The sequence below is a fragment of the Odocoileus virginianus genome, chromosome 3 (genome assembly GCF_023699985.2).
Source record: "Odocoileus virginianus isolate 20LAN1187 ecotype Illinois chromosome 3, Ovbor_1.2, whole genome shotgun sequence".
NCBI classification, from domain to species: Eukaryota; Metazoa; Chordata; class Mammalia; order Artiodactyla; family Cervidae; genus Odocoileus; species Odocoileus virginianus.
The window spans coordinates 36,050,143-36,071,249 of NC_069676.1; the positions used below are offsets into that span (position 1 = coordinate 36,050,143).

Sequence of the window (21,107 nt, forward strand, 5' to 3'; positions counted from 1 at the left end):
CTTATCTATATACAAATGCTTGTCCCCTTTTTATAGAACTGATAGCGTGCTAGGCATAGCATTTTGCATCTTGCTTTTTTCAGTAGGAGAGTGTTCCTATTACATTTTGGTATTTTTATCAGGATAGCATTAGCAGATTACTTCATCAAATGTTTACAAGAGGTTGACATCTTCCTAATGTTGAATCTTCCTATTTTCTCAGATCTTTTGTGTGCTCAGGATTTCAAATTTTCTTCATCTTTACCTTGTTAAGTGTATTCCTAGGTGTTTTAAGTCCTTCTTTTATAGCTTCGAGTGTTGTTGGCATTTATAAAAGCCACCATATTGACTTCTTTTATAGTTTGGAATAGTGTTTTGGGTTTTCTATGTTTTCATATTATCTGCAAATGATGATGGGTTTATCTACTATTTTCCTGTTTTTATACCTCTAGTTTCTTTCTCTTATTGAACTGCTTTTGTTGTATCCCCAAAAAAGGTTAAATAATGAACGGAAGAAGACAACTTGTGTTTCTTCTTAGTTTAATGAAAGTGCTTCTGGAAGATGATTGTTTGGGTTGTTTTTTTTATAAATACTTACCTTATTCTATCAATATTTTTATCAAGAATGTTTACTAAAAATATATATTGAATTTTTTTTATGGCAAGTGTCAATCTCTTTTTATTTATTATTTTATTAAAATTAATGTAAGCATTTGATGCCAAAGAAATGATGGTGATTTTAAAAACTCAGAATTTTGGCAAGTCCATGAAGTTTCCATTTTATTATAGTTTTATATCACATTAGTTCAAATGCATTTCTCTACAACTACTCCAACATAGCTCCTTTGGAATTAGTCATCGTTAACATGTGACATTACCAAAGACTTTGAATCTAAACATAAAATTTCAAAATAGTAACTTTTAATTATGAATGGGTAAGCCATCAAGTGATGGCTGGGGCTGTTCATTTCCAACAAGACACTTTGTTGAAATGTTCCTTCTGATACCCCAGGTATAAATGAGAACCTTCAAAAAACAAGGGCAGAACCAAAGTACAGTAAAGATGCCTCTGCAGCTTAAGCCTCCCATAGGCCTAGACCCCTGACAGAAACCTAGGCAAAGCATCTTTCCAGTTTCCAGTATTTCCATGTAGACGAGCTTTCAGAGACAGGCACTCAAGCATATCATTAGATGTACCATCTTGGCTCTGGCTTCGTTAATTATGCCTGAAGAGTTTAATACCCATCCAAGTCCAAAGGTGGAAGAACACATAGACAGGTATGGTGGTTGGCAAGAGCAGACTGTAAAAGCAGACTGGTGGTGCTAGTGCAGCCTTGAGGGAAGTCCTCTTCCACAGAGGCTGAGGAAAACAGTCCTGCCAAAGACACCAGTGGGATCAGGACAGTCAACGTAGGAAGAGACAGAAACATCCTTCTCCTCCACTTATCACCCGCCACTCTGACTTTTTACAAGGTAGGTGGTATTCAGAATATTTAGTTGTGTGTTGTGTTTTTAAGTATGATCTAGTGCTGCTCCACTTCTTCTTGCTTCTTATTTTGATGTGTCATCCTAACTGCCTCTGGTACCATATTAGGAATCCCATCAATAATTGGATAGGCTATGCCTAACTCTTCATTAATCAATTCATTTGTCGATGCTTCATATCTCAGGGCGACCGCGGACGGCGGCGCGCGTGTCCCTCGCAGCGCTGACGCGAGCCGGCCGCACACTCCGCTCAGCATGGTCTGCCAGTTCGCGACCGGGCCTCTGCGCGCCCTCGGCCACCCGGGCAGCTCTGATCGAGTCCAGTGAATCCAGCCGCACCGTATATTGAATTTTATCAGTTGCCTTGTTAACATGTATTGAGACTTCTTTCTTATTTTATCTAATAACATGGTAATTTATGTTAACAGAGCTCCTAATATTAAATAATCCTTGTCTTTTTGGAGTAAACCTTCGTTGAATATTGTTAATGTGCTGTTAGAGCATGTTTGCTTATGAAGTGAAGTGTGGAAATGAAAGTGTTAGTCGTCCACTCATGTCTGACTCTGCGACCCCATGGACTGTAGCCCTCCAGCCTCTCCTGTCCATGGAACTCTCCAGGCAAGAATACTGGAGTGGGTAGACATTCCCTTCTTCAGGGGATCTTCCCGACCCAGGGATCAAACCCAAGTCTCCTGCATTGCAGGCGAATTCTTTATCGTCTAAGCCTTACTAGCATTTTTCCATCACCACTCATAACTGACCTCAGACTGTAGTTTTCTTGAATTGGTTGTGTCAAACCTCATGCCTGGGGTGACCAGGCAGAGATATGGAAGAGGCTGTGGGACCTGTGTGTCTGGAACTCATGGAAAAGGGCTGGATAGAGATTTGTGAGTCATTTGCACGTAGGCGTTATTTTGTGTCAAGAGATTGAATGAGATCAGCCAGGAACTGAGGACATAGGGACAAAGAGGGCAAGAGGATTGAGCCTTGGGGTGCTTCAGCATTTTGAGACTCAGCCTCTGCCAGGGAACCAGCAAAAGAAGTGGAAAATTATTTGGCAATAAAGAGGAATGAGGTACTGACACACACTATCATATGGATGAACGTTGAAAAGATTATGCTAAATGAAAGAGACCGGACGCAAAAAGCCACATATTTGTGATTCCATTTATATAAAATGTCCAGAATATGCAAATCTATAAAGACAGAAAGTAGGTTAGTGGTTGTGAGGGCTAGGGGAGAGTGAGGATGGTAAGGGTAAAGGGTTAAAGGGTAAAGGGTGAAGACCTGTAAAGGGTTTCTTTTGTAGGTGATGAAAGCATGCTAAGCTGAGAGTATAGTGACCATTGCCCCACTCTGAATATGCTAAAACCAGTGACTTGTACACTGTCAGTGGGTGGACTTTATGATATGTAATTATATCTCAATAAAAACTGTAGGGGAGAAAAGGAAACTGAGAGGTGGCTAGCGTAGAAGGAAAATCTGGTGATTGGCATGAGGAAGCTGATCCCATCATGGGTCAGGGCTCAAAGCCCCACCAGTGGGAGGCTAGTTCTCACCTTTTTGGCCAAATGGAGGAACATTAATTGGGGGCCAAGAGTACTTGTTGGCAATAAGTTCAATTCTAGGCCATTGTTCTTTATTGCTAGAAGGAGTTCTGACCTAACAGTTAAAGGGAGAGTCAGTTTTAGAAGAAACACTTCCCTAGCAGGAAAAGATTTACTGTCAGGATTTGACAAAGGAGGACTGATGGGCCCTGAGCTAGAGCCTACACTAGCCTAACACAAGCTGGTGATCAGACTGACATTGGCTGGCGAGAGAGCATAACTGGAGCTGGTTCTAGAAAAGCAGAAGCTGTTAGGACTGGGCAAGATTGGTAAGGGTGTCCCTGGGAGGAGGATCTGTTGAAACAGGGAGCAGTCAGGATTATCACGTCGGATATCAGAGTTGATGAGATTTTTGTCATGGAGCTAGAGGGGAAAGGAAGGACATGGCCCTGGAAATCCGACCTATGCCTCACTAGGCCAGTCTAAAGTATTTGTTGAGACCCTTGTGTGTGCCGAGGGCTGGCCTGGGTTGGGCCAGGAATTGGTCCTCACCTGGAAGAACCACAGCTGTGTGCAAGCCAGATCACCTCTCAGGCATGGCGAAGTCAAGCCGGCAGAGGGGCAGAGCTGTGAGCCAAAGGGCACTGCTGGGGCTTCAGGGGTGTTATCTAGGAGGAAACAGAATTTGGTGAGGGAGATGGGAGGCTCTTCTAGGTAGACAGAGGTTTGTGCCACCAGAATGATTCAAAAGCCAACAAAATGGGGCTTTTGTCAGTGGAGGCAGGGATTGCTGAGGATGCTGGGAGAAGGCGACTGGGGTAGTTGTCACCTGGATGAGGTACTGAGTGAGGTGAGGGGGGGCTTGGTAGACAGGTGTGAAGACTGGAAACTGGAAGAGACTGGAGGACCAGAAACAAGAGAATGAGTGACCTGCTCTGTGGCTGGCAATGGGTTTGTTTTCACCCTCTTTATACCCACTTGAGTGCTGACCTGACTTTCAAATGAAGAAAATGGAGGCCCCAAAAGGGGAAATGACTTGTTCTAAATCCCAGAGTTGGGATACAGGGGAGCTGGGATTTGAGCTGGGCCTCTTGATTTCAAAGCCAGATCTGTAGCTCTCCTGTATTGGAGTCTAGGGAGTAGGAGAATGGCCTAGGATAGAATTGGGAAAGTATTTCTCTGTATAGGATCAGACAGTAAATATTTTCTGCTATGTGGGCCAAGAGGAAAATTTAAAGGGTATTATGTAGATAAGTAAAATATATAGAAGAGATGAAGCATGTTTCCATACATTTTTATTGACAGAATTTAAAACATTACTTATAAATACTAACTTTGGGTTTCATAGAATTTGTGTCATGAAGTGTTATTCTTTTTATTTTTTTCATTCATTTAAAAATATTAAAAAACCACTCTTGAGAATTCTCTGGTGATTCAGTGCTTAGAACTCCATGCTTCCATTGCAGGGGACCTGGGTTCTATCCCTGATCAGGGAACTAAGATTCCACAAGATTCGAGGTGTGCCCTCCCTCCACCAAAAATCACTTTTTATTCAAGAGTCATACAGAATCAAACAGTAAGCCAGCTGGATCTAGGCTGTGAGCTTGGTTTGCCAACCCCTGGTCTAGATCTATGCTCTCTAGTATAGTGGCCCCTGGCCCCATGTGGCCACTGAACACCTTAAAAGTATGTAGTCTGGACTAAGATGCACTGTAAGTGTAAAATACACACCGGATTTCAGGCAATCTAAAAAAACAAGCAAAATATCTCAATAATTTTCTATGCTGATTACATATTGAAATTACAATATTTTGTGTAGATTCGTCTACATTAAATATAGTAGATTAGTCTACATTAAATATAGTAGATTAGTCTACATTAAATATATTATTAAAATTAGTTTCATCTCTTGTTTTTTTACTATTTTGCTAATTTTGTAATAGTCTTTTAATGTGGCTATTAGAAAGTGTTAAATTGTCCATGATTTTGCATTTGCGGTGTGCATCGTATTTCTGTACTGTAGTGCTGCTCAAGGAATGAGACTGGGGAGTGGAGGGTGAGGTGGCCCCTTCCTCCACTTGTGTTGAGAGAAGTGAGAGGAGGCATTCAGGAGTGGTGTGTGGGGCTGTGTGGGGACATGGATTTCATTAAGGAGAGGTGGAAGGCCAGGGTGAAATGGATATGCAGACCAAGCAGGCTTCTGTGGGACTAGGTTGGTGGTGGTCAGGGGGCTGCAGTGGGATTGAGCAGTGGGATTGAGTTGTTTAGGGGGCAGCCATGAGAAGTTAGAGGGCAAGACAGCTTCTGAGATGCAAGAGATTCTCGAGCAGTCAGCCAGGAGAGGGAGTGCGGAATGAAGACCCTCCCTTGAGGAGCTTCCATTCCTCAAATCCCCTGGATCAGGAGACAACATGCTCTTATCTTCTCTTCTGAGCCTAGATGGTGCCCCCTATTTGGAGAAGTGGTTTGGCCAGTTCACTGGCAGAATGTGGAAACAGAATGTTAAGTGGCAGCATCTACCCCCAAATCCTTGCTTTTCACATCAGGAGAGTCTCATGGCTAGAGATCATTCCTGTTTTCTCAGCTGCTCTGCCCAGCATTGGCAGTCCTGCCTACGCTGGCCTTGTGCTGGGAGCAGACATGACTGTCAGAAATATGGCTCTATTCACTTGGTGTTCACACCCAGGAGCTAGCTTGGCCATGTCCTCTGGAAGGGGAAGAGGGTGGGAGGTGCCAAGGAGATGGTACCCGTCTATGGATTCCTGTTTCTTAGCTTGTAGGAGAAAGGTGGGGTTTCTCTGTTCATATCTGTGGTCTCTTACACTCAGCACTTGAGATGACAGGATGAAATCCTCAGCATGCCTCTGGTATCTTGTTTCCCAAGTGCTCGGAGCTTGGGAGGGTGCTAGAGAAGCTGAGAGAACACGCCACACGGAGGTCTGGCTTCTAGGCCTGTTGCCACTGGACATATTATTCCCTGCTATAGACTGAATGTTTGTGCTCCCCACCAAATTGATATCTTGAAACCCTAACACAGCCCCTCCCCAAGGTGATGGTGGTAAGAGGTAGGGCCTGGGAGGTTATTAGGTCATGAGGGTAGAACTATCTAGAATGGGATTAGTGCCCTTATAAAAGAGACTCTTTTATAAGACAGGGCTCTCTTATCCCTTCTGCCAGTTGATAAAGGAGTAAGAGGGGGAAGACAGCCATCTGAGAGCCAGGAAGTGGGTTTTGCCAGACATTCAGTCTGTTGGTGCTTCATCTTAGACTTCTCAGCCTCCAGAACCATGAGAAATAAATTTCTGTTATTTATAGGTCATGTAGTCTATTGTTCTTCAGTTGCTCAGTTGTGTCCAACTCTTTGCAATCCCATGGACTGCAGCACACCAGGCTTCCCTGTCCTTCACCATTTCCTGGAGCTTGCTCAAACTCATGTCCATTGAGGCGATGATGCCACCTAACCATCTCATCCTCTGTCGTCCCCTTCTCCTGCCTTCAATCTTTCCCAGCATCAGGGTCTTTTCCAATGAATTAGCTCTTTACATCAGGTGGCCCAAGTATTGGAGCTTCAACTTTAGCATCAGTCCTTCCAGTGAATATTTAGGGTTGATTTAATTTTGACTGGTTTGATCTCCTTGCAGTCCAAGGGACTCTCAAGAATCTTTTCCAACACCACAGTTCAAAAGCATCAGCTCTTTGGTGCTCAGCCTTCTTTATGGTCTAATTCTCACATCTGTACATGACTACTGGAAAAACTATAGCTTTGACTATACGGACTTTTGTTGGCAAAGTGCTATCTCTGCTTTTTAATACACTGTCTAGGTTTGTCATAGCTTTTCTTTCAAGGAACAAGTGCCTTTTAATTGCATGACTGCAGTCACCATCCACAGTGATTTTGGAGCCCAAGAAAATAAACTTTCTCACTGTTTCCATTGTTTCCCCATCTATTTGCCATGAAGTGATGGGACTGGATGCCATGATGTTCATTTTTTGAATGTTGAGTTTAAGCTAGCTTTTTCACTTTCCTCTTTCACCTTCATCAAAAGGCTCTTTAGTTCCTCTTCACTTTTTGCCATTAGGGTAGTGTCATCTGCATATCTGAGATTATTGCTATTTCTCTCGGCAAACTTGATTCCAGCTTATGCTTCATCCAGCCCAGCATTTCACATGATATACTCTGCATATAAGTTAAATAAGCAGGGTGACAATATACAGCCTTGACGTACTCCTTTCCCAATTTTGAACCAGTTTGCTATAGCAGCTTGAATGGACTAAGAGACTCTCCCTTCCCTGACCTTTGGTTTTCTTCCCTGGTAATGAGTGATTGGGACTTGACCTTTGAAATGGGTCATCTCTTGATCCTTTCCTAGCCATTAGGGACTAATGTACTAGAAGAAATGGACAAATAGACTGTGCTGCTGGAGGCTGGCGCAGGAAGGAAGCGAGGGGGTCATCACCTGTGGTGGGATGGTTTTCTCCTTGAGAGAGGCAGACAGTACTTGCCCTCTGCCTTCCTTGTCAGGCCTGGCATTCAAGGCCCTCCACCTGGTGGTTCTGGTCCAACTTTCCATCCTTACTTCCCATCTCACCCCTATGCATGGAGTCGGGATTGTAGCCACATACCCTCCTTAATGTCTCTCATCACCCCCTCCTTCCGTGGACCATTGCCATCACAGAACTCACTGACTTCCTGTTTCCTGTAGATAAATGAAACCCTTTGTCATGGCTTGTAAAACTGCCCAGTAACACAGTCTCAACCCCTCTCTGTCACGTAGGGCTACTTGCAGTTCTCTAAAACAGTCTCCTTTCTTGAATGCTGAGCCTTTGCTCACTTGGTCTCCTCTGCCTTGCACCCCTTCTCCCCGATCCCTGTCTGAACCCCCATTCAGTCTCCATGGCATAGCCCAGCATCTGCTCCTGTGAAAAGCCGTGTCCTTCCTGCCCACTTCCGGGGCTTGGTTCATGTCTCCTGTGTGTCCCTGTCCTCCTGTGCTTCCCTGATATGGTGTTCATCTTACCACGTAGAAAGTAGACCTGCTTCCAGGACAAGGGCAGGGGTGGCCTCTCATAGTTGTGACACTTGATGACGGTCCCTGAAAGGCAGGCTTGCTGACGGAAAGCTTTCCTCTAGTCTCCGTTCACTGTCACTAACATGCAGTTGTTGAAGCCTAGTGTGAAAAACCAGGCACCCATTCTATCCTTGCCTTCCCTGCACTTATTTCTCAGTGCCCTTTGTGGTAACGCAAGGCTGCGAACAGTTCCAGCCAATGGAGAGTGAGTGAGAGCCACATGTGCCACTTCCAGGCCTGGGCCATCAAGCTTCACACCAGTTCCTCTCTGTGAGTTTCCTTCTGCCAGCTGCTTGCGATGACAAGGCCTGAGGGGCTGGTGGAGCCATAAGATGGAAGGGGCATAGGTCCCTAAATGACCCTCTGGAAGAGAGCCACTTCTCTAGTTTGAATACCACCTGGGACTGTGATCTGTAAGAAAATCTTCTGTGGCTTTTAGATATATTTGGTACACAGGATATCCTGCCCTGACTGATATTCCCATAGTGCAAACCTCAGTGCAGGTGACAGTCATAAAGGCACACTGGGGTCTAGGTGATGGATTGGATAGGGGAGGAGTGGGGAAAGGGGGCATTAAGGCTGGTCCAGCCAGGTTCCTGGCCTGCACAGGTGGGTGGCAGAAGCATTCTTTGCAGCCAAGAGCACTGGCAGAGGGTCTGGGCTCAGGGGAACGCCATGTATTCTCTTTTAGACATGCTGAAATGGAGGGCCCTTGGGGACATTTCAGGAGAGATGTTGAGGGATAGTGACTCATGTGGGTTTACACCTTCAAAAAACAGATCTGTCCTGAGGGGCACATTGATGGCAGTTGAAGCCCGAGCTGTTAGTAAATGAATGAATATATGAATTGTTGTGTAATCAGATACTAAAGCTCAAATGGAGAGACCCCTGGGGCCACCCTGACTTAGTGGCAGGGATAAACCACACACACACACACACACACACACACACACGCGCGCGCGCACACACACACACACACACGCCTCCAAGCCTGCTCTGATGAGTAGGTGTTGCTTTCTTTCAGAGAGGAGATGGGCATTTCCTGGTTTCATAAGGTTTTCCCTGACCTGGTCAGCAGCACTGTGTCCTGAATCCATCCCTGTCCAATGGTCTGTGCCCAGAATACTGTAAAAAGTGAGAATCTAGCCACGGGGGCCTGGATTTAGGGCCACAGAATGGAAGGGACGTGGGTCCCTTTCTTAGAGATAATAACAGTCCCAGGTGGTATTCAGGCTAGAGAAGCAGTGTTCTTCCACAGGGTCATTTAGTGACCCACGCCCCTTCCACCTTATGGCTCTAAATAGCAGTAGTCTTAGAAGCTACACAGGAGATCTGTGACATGAAGCCAGGCTGGGCCCCTCTGCATGCTGTAGCCACTAATGCAGCCTCGCGAGCTCAGAGGAGATTGGGAGGGTTAGGTCTGTATGTGAACCACATATTCCATTAAGGTCTGACTCCAGAAGGGTGTCCTAGGCAATTCTGATTGGTCTCTGCTAGTCAGAGGCTGCCTCTGAGACTCAAACTAGGCACAGGTGGCTGTTGCAAGAATGTGATCTTAGCAGGTGGGGGATGCTGGCTAGTAGAGCTTCTCCAGGTCTTCCACTCCTGTTTTGAAGATTTGATTGTGATGGGGAGCTCCTCAAGTGAGGGAGTTGTCCCTGAGAGCTAATATTATTATTGTCAGCAGTCCTAGCACTAACAATGACAGTTATACCTACTGGCACTATACTAAACTCTTGGCAGACAGTCCCTGATCCCTGCAGGAGTGCTGAGAGGCAGGTGTTGTCATCCTTGTTTTACAGATGAAGAAACTGAGTTTCATGGAGGCCTAGCTAGGGATTGGCACCCCTAATGGTTTCAGTTGATGAGATGAGTTTAGAGGGCCCAGGAGCAAGACACCAGGCCCTTGTAGGGGCTGGAATGAGCTGGACAGCACCTGCTCCACCTGTTGAGGGGCAGTATGACTCAGCTCCTGCTGAGTATGAACATGTGAGACTGTGGCCCAGTGTGACTTCATCTAAAATTTTTCCAAAGTACCTGGAAATGTAACATTTTGTAGAAATATGCTTTATAAATGTTGGCAAATATATATATATTTTTACAATGTTCAAGACATTGTATAGGCAAGCAAGCACAACTGACAGATTCAGCTTGTTAGGAATCCATGTGTCAGTTTGGGTTAGGAGATTCTTTTATTCATTCTGCAAGTATTGTGGTGCCCACTGCAGGTGTCGAGGTGAAGGAGACAGCCCTGGTGCAGGATCTCATTGAGCTCATGGTCAGTGTCAATACCATGTGGTCTGTGTTCTGAGAGGTTCCCTTCTTTGGGGCCTGACAGAGCACTTTCTGGAGGAAGCTGAATTCTGATGTATGTTGGATTAGTCAGTTAGGGCTGCTATAACAAAGCACTACAGGCTGAGGGGTGTATCAACAATAGAAATTTATTGTCTCACAGTTCTGAGGCTAGAAGGTCAAAATCAAGGTGTTGGCAGAGCCACATTTACTCTGAAGGCTCTAGGGGGGAATCTGCTTCATGCCCCTCTCCTAGCTTGTGGTGCTGCTAGTAATCCTTGGTATCCCTTTGTGTTATGGACTGAATGTTTGTGTTCCTCCAAATTCATATGCAGAGATCCTAATTCCCATTGTGATTATATTTGGAAGTGGGGCCTTTGGGAGGCAATTAGGTTTAGATGAGGTCATGAGGGTGGGGTCCTCATGATGTAAGTAGCGCCCTTTTAAGAAGAGGTATGAGAGAGCTTGCTTCTCTGTGCTTTCTGCCATGTGAAGATACAAGAAAATAGCCATTTGCAAACTAGGAAGCAGGTCCTCATCAGACATCTTGATCTTGGACTTCTCAGCTTCTAGAACTGTGAGAAATAAGTTTGTTGTTTAAGGCACCCAGACCATAGTATTTTGTTATAGCAGCCTAAATTGACCAAGGCACTTGGTTTGTAGACTTATCACTCCAGTCTCTGCCTCCGTCATCACACAGTGTTTTCCTTGTGTCTGTTTTTGTGTCTTCTCTTCTTATAAGGCACCAGTCTTATTGAATTAAGGGGCCACCTACTTCATTCTGGCCTCATCTTAACTGGATCACATCTGCAAAACCCTAGTGCCAAATAAGGTCACAGGCACAGGTACCACAGGATGGGAATTGAACAGATTTTTTGTGGTGATACAATTCAACCCAAAACAGATATGCAGGGTAGGCAAGTGAAATCTGTGGAAGAGTATTTCAGGTAGAGGGAACAGCATGTGGAAAGAGAAGAGTGCAGATGAGTTCTAGGAAATAAAAGAAATCAGCATGGCTAGCATGGAGAGCTGAGCATGAGATGTGACTGGGGTGGCTCAAGCCATGTGGAATGGTCAGGTGTGACTAGGCTGCAATTAGAGATCTCACTGGCTTGACCCAGTACAGGTTCATTTCTTACATCAAGTCTGGTGGGTTAAACAGCTCTTCTCTATAATGTAGCTCTACCATGCAGAACACATGTGTCCAGGAAAAAAGAGGCCTGGGGGAGGTGCCCAACTGACAGGAGGTGTCTCAGCTGACTCTTCTACTCAAGATGAAGGGAGGTCGGAGGGAGGAGGGCAAGGATTTCTGTGAGCCTCAGCTGTCTCTCTTACCCATATTCATCCTTAGAGTACTGGGGAGTCAGCGAGAGTTTTCATGCAGAGTGTGACAAGATCTGACTTGTGTTTTAGGAAGTCTTCTCCAGCTGGATCCAGAGTCAGCCCAGAAGCAAAGGAGCTGCAGCCCATGGAACTGTGGTGAAGGAAGTGGCCCATATGGGAGTCAGCCACAACAGTCGACATATTTGCAATTAACTTTTGCAGTTTCCACCTTGTAGGCCCAGACCCAATAAATAAACAAATAAATAGAAAAATTCATGCAATTTAAACAACTTTCAAAATTCATTTTGTGTCTATCCCCTCTATTCTACGCTGTTGTTACTGGGCTCCTTGCTGATTTGAGAACCTCATTGTTTTAGAAGATGCCCTCAACTCAGGTCTGTAATTCAGACCAAATAACAAGAGTCCCTTGTGTCAAAGGGACTTCCTACTGGTTCCAAACAGCCTGGTGACCTGCCTTTGTCAGAAGCACTCTTGAGTAGAATATAAAAACATTCTATATTGAGACTGACCCCCATTTGTCTGCAGTTCTTTGTAAAGTATGTTTCCTTTGAGCCTCAAAATCACTTAGAGATCTACTGCTGCTGCTAAGTCGCTTCAGTTGTGTCTGACTCTGTGCGACCCCACAGACGGCAGCCCACCAGGCTCCCCCATCCCTGGGATTCTCCAGGCAAGAACACTGGAGTGGGTTGCCATTTCCTTCTCCAATGCATGAAAGTGAAAAGTGAAAGTGAAGTCACTCAGTCGTGTCCGATTCTCAGTGACCCCATGGACTGCAGCCTACCAGGCTCCTCCATCCATGGGATTTTCCAGGCAAGAGTACTGGAGAGGGGTGCCATTGCCTTCTCCGAATCTGAGATTTAATTTAGACCAAAGAACTCAGAAGCTCAGAACCCCCTTGTCCTGCAGTAGTTAGGAGCACTGGAAACAATGTAGAGTTGGAAGTGTTTACTTTGTGGCTAAGATTTTAGCTGTTTGATTTCAGTGTTTTTGTGTATAAACTATGGATAATTGCATACAAAGTTATTTTGAAGCTCTAAAAAAACAAGGTCGGTGAAGGTATTTTGCAAACTGTGAAGCTCCATCCAAATGTTGTCATCCTTCAGGCTTGACATGCCATTGAAAGCGTTTCCCAAATTGTGCTAATGGAATCCAATTGGAAAAGAGCCGATTTCCCTAGTGGTTCAGACAGTAAATAATCTGCCTGCAATGTGGGAGACCTGGGTTCGATCCCTGGGTCGGGAAAATGCCTTAGAGAAAGAATTGGCAACCCATTCCAGTATTCTTGCCTGGAAAATCCCATGGACAGAGTAGCCTGGTGGGCTCCAGTCCATGGGTCTGCAGAGTCGGACACAACTGAGTGACTAACACACACATGCCCTCAGTGGTTATGTCCTGCAGCTGCACTTGACCTTGATCACCTGAATTTTCTTCACTGCTTGGTCAGTTGTGCCCATCATTGCTTGTGACCAAAAACCCCAGTTCTTATTTCTGTAGGTGAGCAAAGACTGGATTGGAGAGTTTGTTAGGGACTTCCCTGCAAGCCTTACCACCAAGGTGTTTTGCTTTTTTTTTTTTTACCACCAAGGTTTTAGAGCGATATGTGAATATAGCCTGAAAGTGAAGTGGTCAGGTGAGCCTTGGGATGAACCATTTGCTCACTTGGGGGTGGGTGTCCCAACTCTAGGTGATTGATACCTTGGGGGAGATGCAGCATTGTGTGGCTAAACCTTAAGATTTTTTAAAATTTATTTTTTTCCAAATGTGAAATTGTGACATTTTACATTCTCATGGCAACTTCACTGGGCTTCCCTGGTTGCTCAGATGGTAAAGAATCTGCTAGCAATGCAGGAGACCTGAGTTCGATCCCTGGGTTGGGAAGATCCGCTGGAGAAGGGAATGGCTACCCACTCCAGTATTCTTGACTGGAGAATTCCATGGACAGAGGAGACTGTAGTGACTATAGTCAGGCTCTTTGGGACCATCGGGTTGCCGGCACGACTGAGCAGGTTGGCTTAGGAAGTGAGCCTCAGACCAGGGCTCTGGGATTGTTTTCTCATTTATAAACTGGTTGTCAACTTCCATAGGGTTGTTACAAGACCAGATGAGAAAACAGAATGCCCAGCCCACCACACTGGGCCTGGCCACAGAATTCCAGTGGGAGATGTCAGTTACTTCTGTTCTGCTGTTATTTGGCAATCCCCAAGCTTCAGAAGTTTTAATCCTCTTTCATTTGGTATTTCTCACCCATATGGTTAAAAGGAATCATGACTATACAGGCCTTTCAAGCTTGGTCAAGAAGATAAGTATTAAGGGGTTTTGTACATTAGAAAAAGAGAACTATTCTTCCCTTCCCCAAAACTGTATGATTTTAAGGAAATGGTGTATTCTTCTTAAAAATAATTTCAGCAAAAATAAACTAATTGAAAATATTAAGTAATCAAAAGTAAAAATGTGATGCTAATCGTCAAGGTGGTGCCAAGCGACCTAAGAATGGGGAACCCCGCAGTCCCACCGTTTCTCCCGCGTGGAGCACCATTGGCCACCCAGCGAACTCCGCCCCCTCCTCTCTTCTCGCGTCGGGGGGAGGCGGCAGAAGGGGCTGGAGCGAGTGGCTTTGACGGCACCAAGGTCAAGGGGGACGGCGGGTTCCGTCCCAATTTCTTGGGGCTTGGAGGACACTACGCGCCCAATCTCCGAAGGCCGGGTTCTGCACTTCCAGCAGGGCGACCTTGGTTTCCGAGACTTCCTGGAGTCCAGTTTCCTCTTTGGGAAATGGAATGGCCAAGGCTTGCCAGTGCTGGTTTAGGGCGCACGGGGACCAGGGTCTACGGCCTCAGAAGGCGAAGGGTCAGTCTTGCGCCTCTGCAGTGCTGGGCTCAGACCGCCGGCCGATCGGGACAGGACTGGCAAGCCAGTAGAGCCGGCGACCCTGCGCAAGGCCCCAGCTCGCGCGGATTCTAAGATGAGGACAAAGCCCGCCCGGATCTACCGTGCGCGCGCCGCTGCGGCCAATGGGAAGCCGGCACGGGGCTGAGTGACAGACCGGCGAAGCCAATGAGCATGCACCTTGTTGCGAGGTGCCCTCGGCTCCGGCATTATAAAGAGCGCCACGAGTCGGCATTGTCAGGCGGCGGCACCGCGCGGCCGGGGCGAGCTTTTGAGTCGGTGTTTCGTGTGGCTGCGGAGGCGGACTAGGAGAGCGCGAGGTCGTAGTGGTTCCTTCGGTAGACGGGGGAGAGGCCCGGTAGCGCGAGCGTGAGCGCGGCCGAGCCCGCGGTGTCTTCTCGGCGGGTGGGGACGAGCGGGCCCCGCGGCGTCATCGGCGGCGAGGTGAGCGGCCGGGCCCGCGGGCGGGAGCCTGGGCGGGAGTGGCGCCGGCCTGACGCGCTCTGGCTGCTCGTTGCAGGAGCCGCGCGCCTCGGCCTACTATGTCGGAAGCGGGTGAAGAGCAGCCCATGGAGACGACGGGAGCTACCGAGAACGGACATGAGGCTGCCCCCGAAGGCGAGTCGCCGGCCGGGACTGGTACCGGCGTTGCGGCGGGAGCTGGAGGCGGCAGCGCGGCGCCCCAGGCCGGCAACCAGAACGGCGCCGAGGGCGACCAGATCAACGCCAGCAAGAATGAGGAGGACGCGGGGTAGGTGCTGCTGCGGGCCGACGGGGGCGCCGCCTTTGTTCCGGGGCCGCCTTTTGTTGGCGCCACGCGGCGGGGGGAGGGGCGGGCGGCCGGGGCCTGCTCGCGGCCCGCAGACCGGCAACTCCACGCCGCCCGCTTACAGCGCGCGCTGGAGTTTGCAAGAGTTTGTTGGGTCGACTTTGGCGCCGCCCCGGGGCCGCTGGCGCGGGGACGTGCGGCAAGAGGCCCGGAAGGGGAGTGAGCTCGGAGCAGGGGCCTGGCGGGTCGCGGGCTGCCTAGGCTGCGTGGGCGGAGTTGGCGCGCACCCGGGCCTCCCTCCTCCGGCTCCTGCCGAGGGCGGAGTCCCGGTCTAAACTCTGGCTCGGCCCCGGAAGCCTCGAGTTCCTTGAAGTGATCGGAGGTGGCAGGGACTGTAGTGTTTTGATACATAATTGAAAAGACAAATTAGATTCCTTCCGGTTGTGAGACCTCAGGTCCTAGCTCTCCGGCCAGGTTGTGCTTTCTTTCCTCAACCAGGTTAGGGTACGGAGTCACCTTAGGTTTTATTAGGGTCAAGGTTGAGTTTGGAGCGGTAGGGGAGACTCGTTATCATTTCCCAGAGGTAGAGCCCTGTTCCGAATGGTGGCTTTATTTATAATCCTTCCGGTGAGAGCTTTGTCAGGGTCTATCCTTCCAAAATCACAGCTTGGTTATAAGGCTTGTTGCCATATGTCTCACCCCACTCTTTCAGAAAAATGTTCGTTGGTGGCCTGAGCTGGGATACCAGCAAAAAGGATCTAAAAGATTATTTTACCAAATTTGGAGAGGTCGTTGACTGTACAATAAAAATGGATCCCAACACTGGCCGGTCAAGAGGGTTTGGATTTATCCTCTTCAAAGATGCAGCCAGTGTGGAGAAGGTAAGCTGGGTAGTTCACAGTCGGGAGTCACAGTGTGTTCTAAGACACCATTCTCAGACCATGATTGGCGTATGTTTTGCACAGTTGAGTGCTTTGGGAAGAGCAGAGAGGTTGAGAATTTAGCTTATCCTTTTCCAAGGGATTAAAAGTAGAGATTAAGTGGAGGAGTGAGTATGGGCTAGGGTGATCAAGGAAGGTTTATAGTGGACCATTTATTATCTTGTGCCTATTCTGGACCTTGCTAAAGCAAACATTGAGAACATTAGAAGAGAGCCCATAGTTGCTAGGAGATAGGCTTTACTTTAACTTCATTTTGCAAAAAAAGAGAAGGTTAAGTAGAAGAGATCACATAGCCAGTAAAGGGTGGATTGCGAGCATTCCAGCCCTAGCAGCCCAATTCTAGCTTGTGCTTTAAGTTTCTGCTGCTTTACTGCCTTAAATTGGGACTGGCTGGGCAAGAAGAGGGGTGCCAGGGCATGGTCAAAAGACTTGGGAGTGGGTTGAGGATAGATTTATAAGTGTTTAGGTAAACCAGGTGAAGTTTGGGTTGGGAAGTCAGGTTGGGGGTAGAGTTTGGAGGAGATGAAACAATTTTGTGTGCCTGTGTTGGGAGTCTTATGGCTGAGAGAAAGAAGGTCCTTGTCTTGGGTCATGCTGCTGAGTTAGAACCCAACTCCCTTCTGTTGGAACAGGTTCTAGACCAGAAGGAGCACAGGCTGGATGGCCGTGTCATTGACCCCAAAAAAGCCATGGCCATGAAGAAAGACCCAGTAAAGAAAATTTTTGTAGGGGGTCTAAATCCTGAAGCCACTGAAGAGAAGATAAGGGAGTACTTTGGCGAGTTTGGGGAGGTGAGTGTCTGGCCCCCACAATGGTCTGCCAGTTGCAGTGATGTTGCCTTCTTACTGGTCCTTGACACTTTGGCTCACTGGAACTTTTTTCCACTGTGGTGTTTGTGGGCCTTTTCCTATGAGTTCTCTATAGGCTCTGAGGTAGAGCTTTGCCTGTGTTTGCAGATTGAAGCCATTGAGCTTCCAATGGATCCAAAGTCGAACAAAAGACGAGGCTTTGTTTTCATCACCTTTAAAGAAGAAGAACCTGTGAAGAAAGTGCTGGAGAAAAAGTTCCACACTATCAGTGGAAGTAAGGTAAGGTGTCCCCAGCTGTGTGTGCACTTAGCCTTCTGCTGGAACTGGCCTTTGCAGGTGTGGACTAGGGGTTGAACTACCTCCAAGAGTTCTCCAGGGTGGACGTTACTGTTTCTGTGCAGTGTCTGCTGTCCTGATAGGGACAAGTGGTCCTGTCCTTCAGAGCTCCTAGGCTGGTAGGACAGGATGTGAGGGAGGCAGGAGAATACTGGAGGATGGGAGGCTCCCATGGGATAGGTAGTGTGCTGAGTAGTCTCTTCAATTCCTGACCTAAAGTTAGAGGTCAAGGTGTTCTGGACCTAGAATGCAGTGTGTATAAGTCCTGCAGTTAAGGTCTCAGAAGATTCTAAAATTGCTGTTTAGTGATTTCTGTGGTGAAGTCTCTCCTGCTATGGACATTGTTGCAGAGCTTTTCTCTTATCTGTTTCCAGCCACAACCACATCTCTTCATTTCCATCCCCTTTGGTCGCTGACTAAATTAACCCCTGGTCCAAAGATCCTTTCCAAAGAGCTCCCAGGGTCCTGGCCACCTTAAATCCAAGGCCAGTTTTGACTTCAAAAGAGCAGAGTCCTTTGCAGTGAGGGGCAACTCGGGCAACTCTTTCTCCTGAACTCTGGACAAGAGAAAGGGTAGGTAGTTCATGCTTTAAGTGTTGAGGCAGTTGGGAGTTGAGGGTGTGACCCACTGGCAGGGTGTGGTAGGCTTTGCCTGAGCAGGAGTGGCAGCCAGATAAGCTGGGACAGGTAGGGTGGGGCTCCTGGAAGTCTCAATCCTGGCTGGGAATTTGAAAGATTGGATTTGGGATTGGGCCCTTAAATTTTATGTAAGAGAGAGGATCATAGGGGGCTGTTGGGTGAGAGCCATTGTTACCCTAGTGGACATTGACATGGAAAGAGGCCTTTTTCTCTGCCATGATGTGAAACGGGCATGAAGTGCCCGTTTTACGGTGCTATTAGTCAAACTGCTGATGGTTGGTTGTGAAATAAGTGTAATTTAGGTGGTTGTATTCAGCAGCTTTAACCTAGTAGGATAGAAAACATGAGATTGCATCACTTGGTGGTAACCTGCCAATTTTTGACTATGCTTGGATGAGGATGTCTTATAGAATGGTTTTTTAATTGGTCTTAATGGGAGACCAATGTTGGTGAAGTTTATTTAAAAAATACACTTAAAGGCAGGAGCACAGGAAAGTCCTTGGTGTTTCCACTCACAGTAGGCAAGAGTTTTGAGCAAAAAGGAAATTGACTTTTATGTCCTAGCAGGGGAGATACACCTGGTCCGTCGCAATCGTAGATCAGTGTTTGGAGGAGGAAGGAGCAGCGGGATGGCCTTAAGGAATGCTGTCCTGAGCCCCAGTGGCTTTTTTCCTCTGTAAGATGGAGGTCAGGGTTGCCACCTCAATTGTGTATTAGAGTGGAATGTTTTATTTCTTCTTGGGGTGGGGAGGGGGTGGGAAGGAACCTGCTTTCTCTAAGTTCCCTTACCTGGGAAGCCTTCTCTGACTTCCTTGCTCATGGTGGTGTCTTGCTACACTGGACTGGCACTGGCTCAGCTGTCCCTCTCCTCCCACTTGTTAAGGTATAGAGTGGCCAAGGGTGACCATCAGCAGACCTGCGGATGTGTCATTGTTTTCCAAGCAGTCTGGGAAAAGGTTTGAGCAAAAAAGGCCAGTGTGAATCTTGGTCTGAGTTTTAGTTGAAGTTCTGAGCTAGTCCAAGTATGGTTTCCTACTCCAGCATGTCTTGAGCAGATAGACAAGATCTACCCCCTTAATGTTTGTCATTGAAGGCTTTTGTGTACCCTCCCTGTTTAGGGCTTGTCCTATTGGCATGACCCACTGTTTTCTTGACTTTTAGTGTGAAATCAAGGTGGCTCAGCCCAAAGAGGTTTATCAACAGCAGCAGTATGGCTCTGGGGGCCGTGGGAATCGCAATCGAGGGAACCGAGGCAGTGGTGGCGGCGGCGGAAGTGGAGGTGAGTAGAACCCAGATGAAGACGGGTCCTGTTTCCCTGCCTGCATGGAGCTTCTGTGTTTGTCTTGGGGGTTCTCTGGTGCTCGTTGCAGCAGGGTGGGTGCGATCAGGGATGGCTCCTGAGTTGATGCTATGTTGCTGCTTGGATTGGAAGAGCCCATTTTTCTCATGTGGCCTGGGGCCCCAGGGCAGAAGGGGCCTCTGCATCACACTCCACAAGCTTTGAGGGGGCAAGGTAGGAGTGTGCTCGGCTCTGTGGCTGTCCTGAGTCTTGGTACACCCGTGGGTGGGCGGGCTGAAGGATAGGGCAATGCTGTGCCAGGCGCTTATCCTCCATCCATCCCAGGCCCCTCTGACTCCAAAGCCTGAACTCCATCCTTTTTAAGGCCAAGCTGCCAGGGAGGGTGGGGGTGATCAGTGGGTGATGTGAATGAAAGTGAGCTGCCTTGGTTGCCCCAGTGAAGTTAGTGTTCTGGCCTGGCCTTCTTAGCTCTAGCTTGGGTCTCTCAGGCCCTCTACACCAGGACAGCAGCCCCTTGGCTTTTCTGAGTTGCCATAGTAACCTCGCCACCCAAAGGGCAGGATTTCCTCCATCCTAGCTCCTGCGTGTGCTAAATGGTCCATGGGCCCCTGTGCCCTGCTCCCCCCACAGGTCAGAGTCAGAGTTGGAATCAGGGCTACGGCAGCTACTGGAACCAGGGCTACGGCTACCAGCAGGGCTACGGGCCCGGCTATGGCGGCTACGACTACTCGCCCTATGGCTATTACGGCTACGGCCCCGGCTACGACTACAGTAAGTAGGAGAGGGAGGCCCCCATCCACTCACCCACCCCGGGAGGCAGGACAGACAGTGCAGGGGCCATTGGCAGCAGGGGCTTTGGAGTCGGACAGGCTGGGCTTTTGTCTGAGTGGATTTTGAACTTTTGGGTTTCAGGAAGGTGGGGTGACATCCTACCAACAGAGTTGTTGGTTCTGGTGAGGATGCATATCAAGCGCCTGGCACAGGGGTAAATGGTCAGCAAGTTGTAGCTACTTTCATTGTTGTTCTTGTCCCTAGGTCAGGGTAGTACAAATTACGGGAAGAGCCAGCGACGCGGTGGCCATCAGAATAACTACAAGCCATACTGAGGCTTCAGCAGGAGTGCCTGACTGACCACACACGCTTTGTTTGGATATCGAGTGAACACAATTATGTACCAAATTTAACTTGGCAAACTTTCTATGGCCTGTCCCATGTGCATCTTATTTAAAATTTCCCCCCTGGAAATCACTCTCCTGTTTAATATTTCCAGAGCTCTAGTTGTTTAGGCAGCGTGTGGTTTCTCAAGAGGCCAGAGCGGCATTATGGGCTGATTTTTATTACCGGGTTCCCCAGAACCAGATTGGAGGGTCTGCTTCCTGCTGCCGCTCTGCAGCCTGGACCTGTGGACCCTGGTTGTAAAGAGTAAATTGTACCTTAGAAAACCAGTGTCACCTTTTTTTCACCTTTTAGTTTTATATTATTTGTGTCATACATTTCCTATAATGGAAGTGTTAATTTTACTGTACTTTTTGGTACCTTTCGGGAATCTAATGTATTGTAAGGTATTTTACACGTGTCCTGATTTTGCCACGACCTGGATATTGAAGCTATCCAAGCTTTTGAAATAAAAATTTAAAAACCCCCAAGCCTGGGTGAGTGTGGGGTACACTGTGAAAGGGGGGCAGGTGCTCCAGAGCTCCAGTATCCTCCA

At 47.7% G+C, this 21,107-nt stretch overlaps 2 protein-coding genes and 1 pseudogene across 4 annotated transcripts; 1 reads left to right on the forward strand and 2 right to left on the reverse strand.

The window, feature by feature from the left end:
- Window positions 1-1,191: 1,191 nt before the first annotated feature.
- LOC139034366 (phosphatidylinositol N-acetylglucosaminyltransferase subunit Y-like) lies at window positions 1,192-1,480 on the reverse strand (annotated as a pseudogene).
- On the reverse strand, window positions 1,420-1,792 carry LOC110150459 (protein preY, mitochondrial-like). The gene has a single exon (XM_020913418.2). It carries the CDS (start codon window positions 1,719-1,721, stop codon window positions 1,503-1,505), a length of 219 nt encoding a protein of 72 aa, XP_020769077.2. The 5' UTR covers window positions 1,722-1,792; the 3' UTR covers window positions 1,420-1,502.
- Window positions 1,793-14,820: 13,028 nt separating this feature from the next.
- HNRNPAB (heterogeneous nuclear ribonucleoprotein A/B) lies at window positions 14,821-21,042 on the forward strand. Of its 3 annotated transcripts, none has more exons than XM_070465187.1 (8): window positions 14,821-14,922; window positions 15,123-15,353; window positions 16,084-16,252; window positions 16,945-17,103; window positions 17,269-17,400; window positions 19,258-19,375; window positions 20,027-20,167; window positions 20,432-21,042. In XM_070465187.1, exons 2-8 carry the CDS (start codon window positions 15,145-15,147, stop codon window positions 20,500-20,502), a joined length of 999 nt encoding a protein of 332 aa, XP_070321288.1. In that variant the 5' UTR covers window positions 14,821-14,922; window positions 15,123-15,144; the 3' UTR covers window positions 20,503-21,042. The 3 variants fall into 3 exon arrangements, with proteins under 3 accessions (XP_070321288.1, XP_020769085.1, XP_020769086.1); XM_020913426.2 differs by having other exon boundaries at window positions 14,822-15,046; XM_020913427.2 differs by lacking the exon at window positions 20,027-20,167 and having other exon boundaries at window positions 14,824-15,046.
- Window positions 21,043-21,107: the final 65 nt, after the last annotated feature.

What these genes read in the sequence shown, in the direction of transcription:
- LOC110150459 (XM_020913418.2), bottom strand. Translation starts at nt 1,721, where the DNA reads ATGCTGAGCGGAGTGTGCGGCCGGCTCGCGTCAGCGCTGCGAGGGACA.
- HNRNPAB (XM_070465187.1), top strand. Translation starts at nt 15,145, where the DNA reads ATGTCGGAAGCGGGTGAAGAGCAGCCCATGGAGACGACGGGAGCTACC. An exon ending in ATGCAGCCAGTGTGGAGAAG is followed by an intron (nt 16,253 to 16,944) that starts GTAAGCTGGGTA and finishes CTGTTGGAACAG; the next exon opens with GTTCTAGACCAGAAGGAGCA. An exon ending in TGGCGGCGGCGGAAGTGGAG is followed by an intron (nt 19,376 to 20,026) that starts GTGAGTAGAACC and finishes CTCCCCCCACAG; the next exon opens with GTCAGAGTCAGAGTTGGAAT.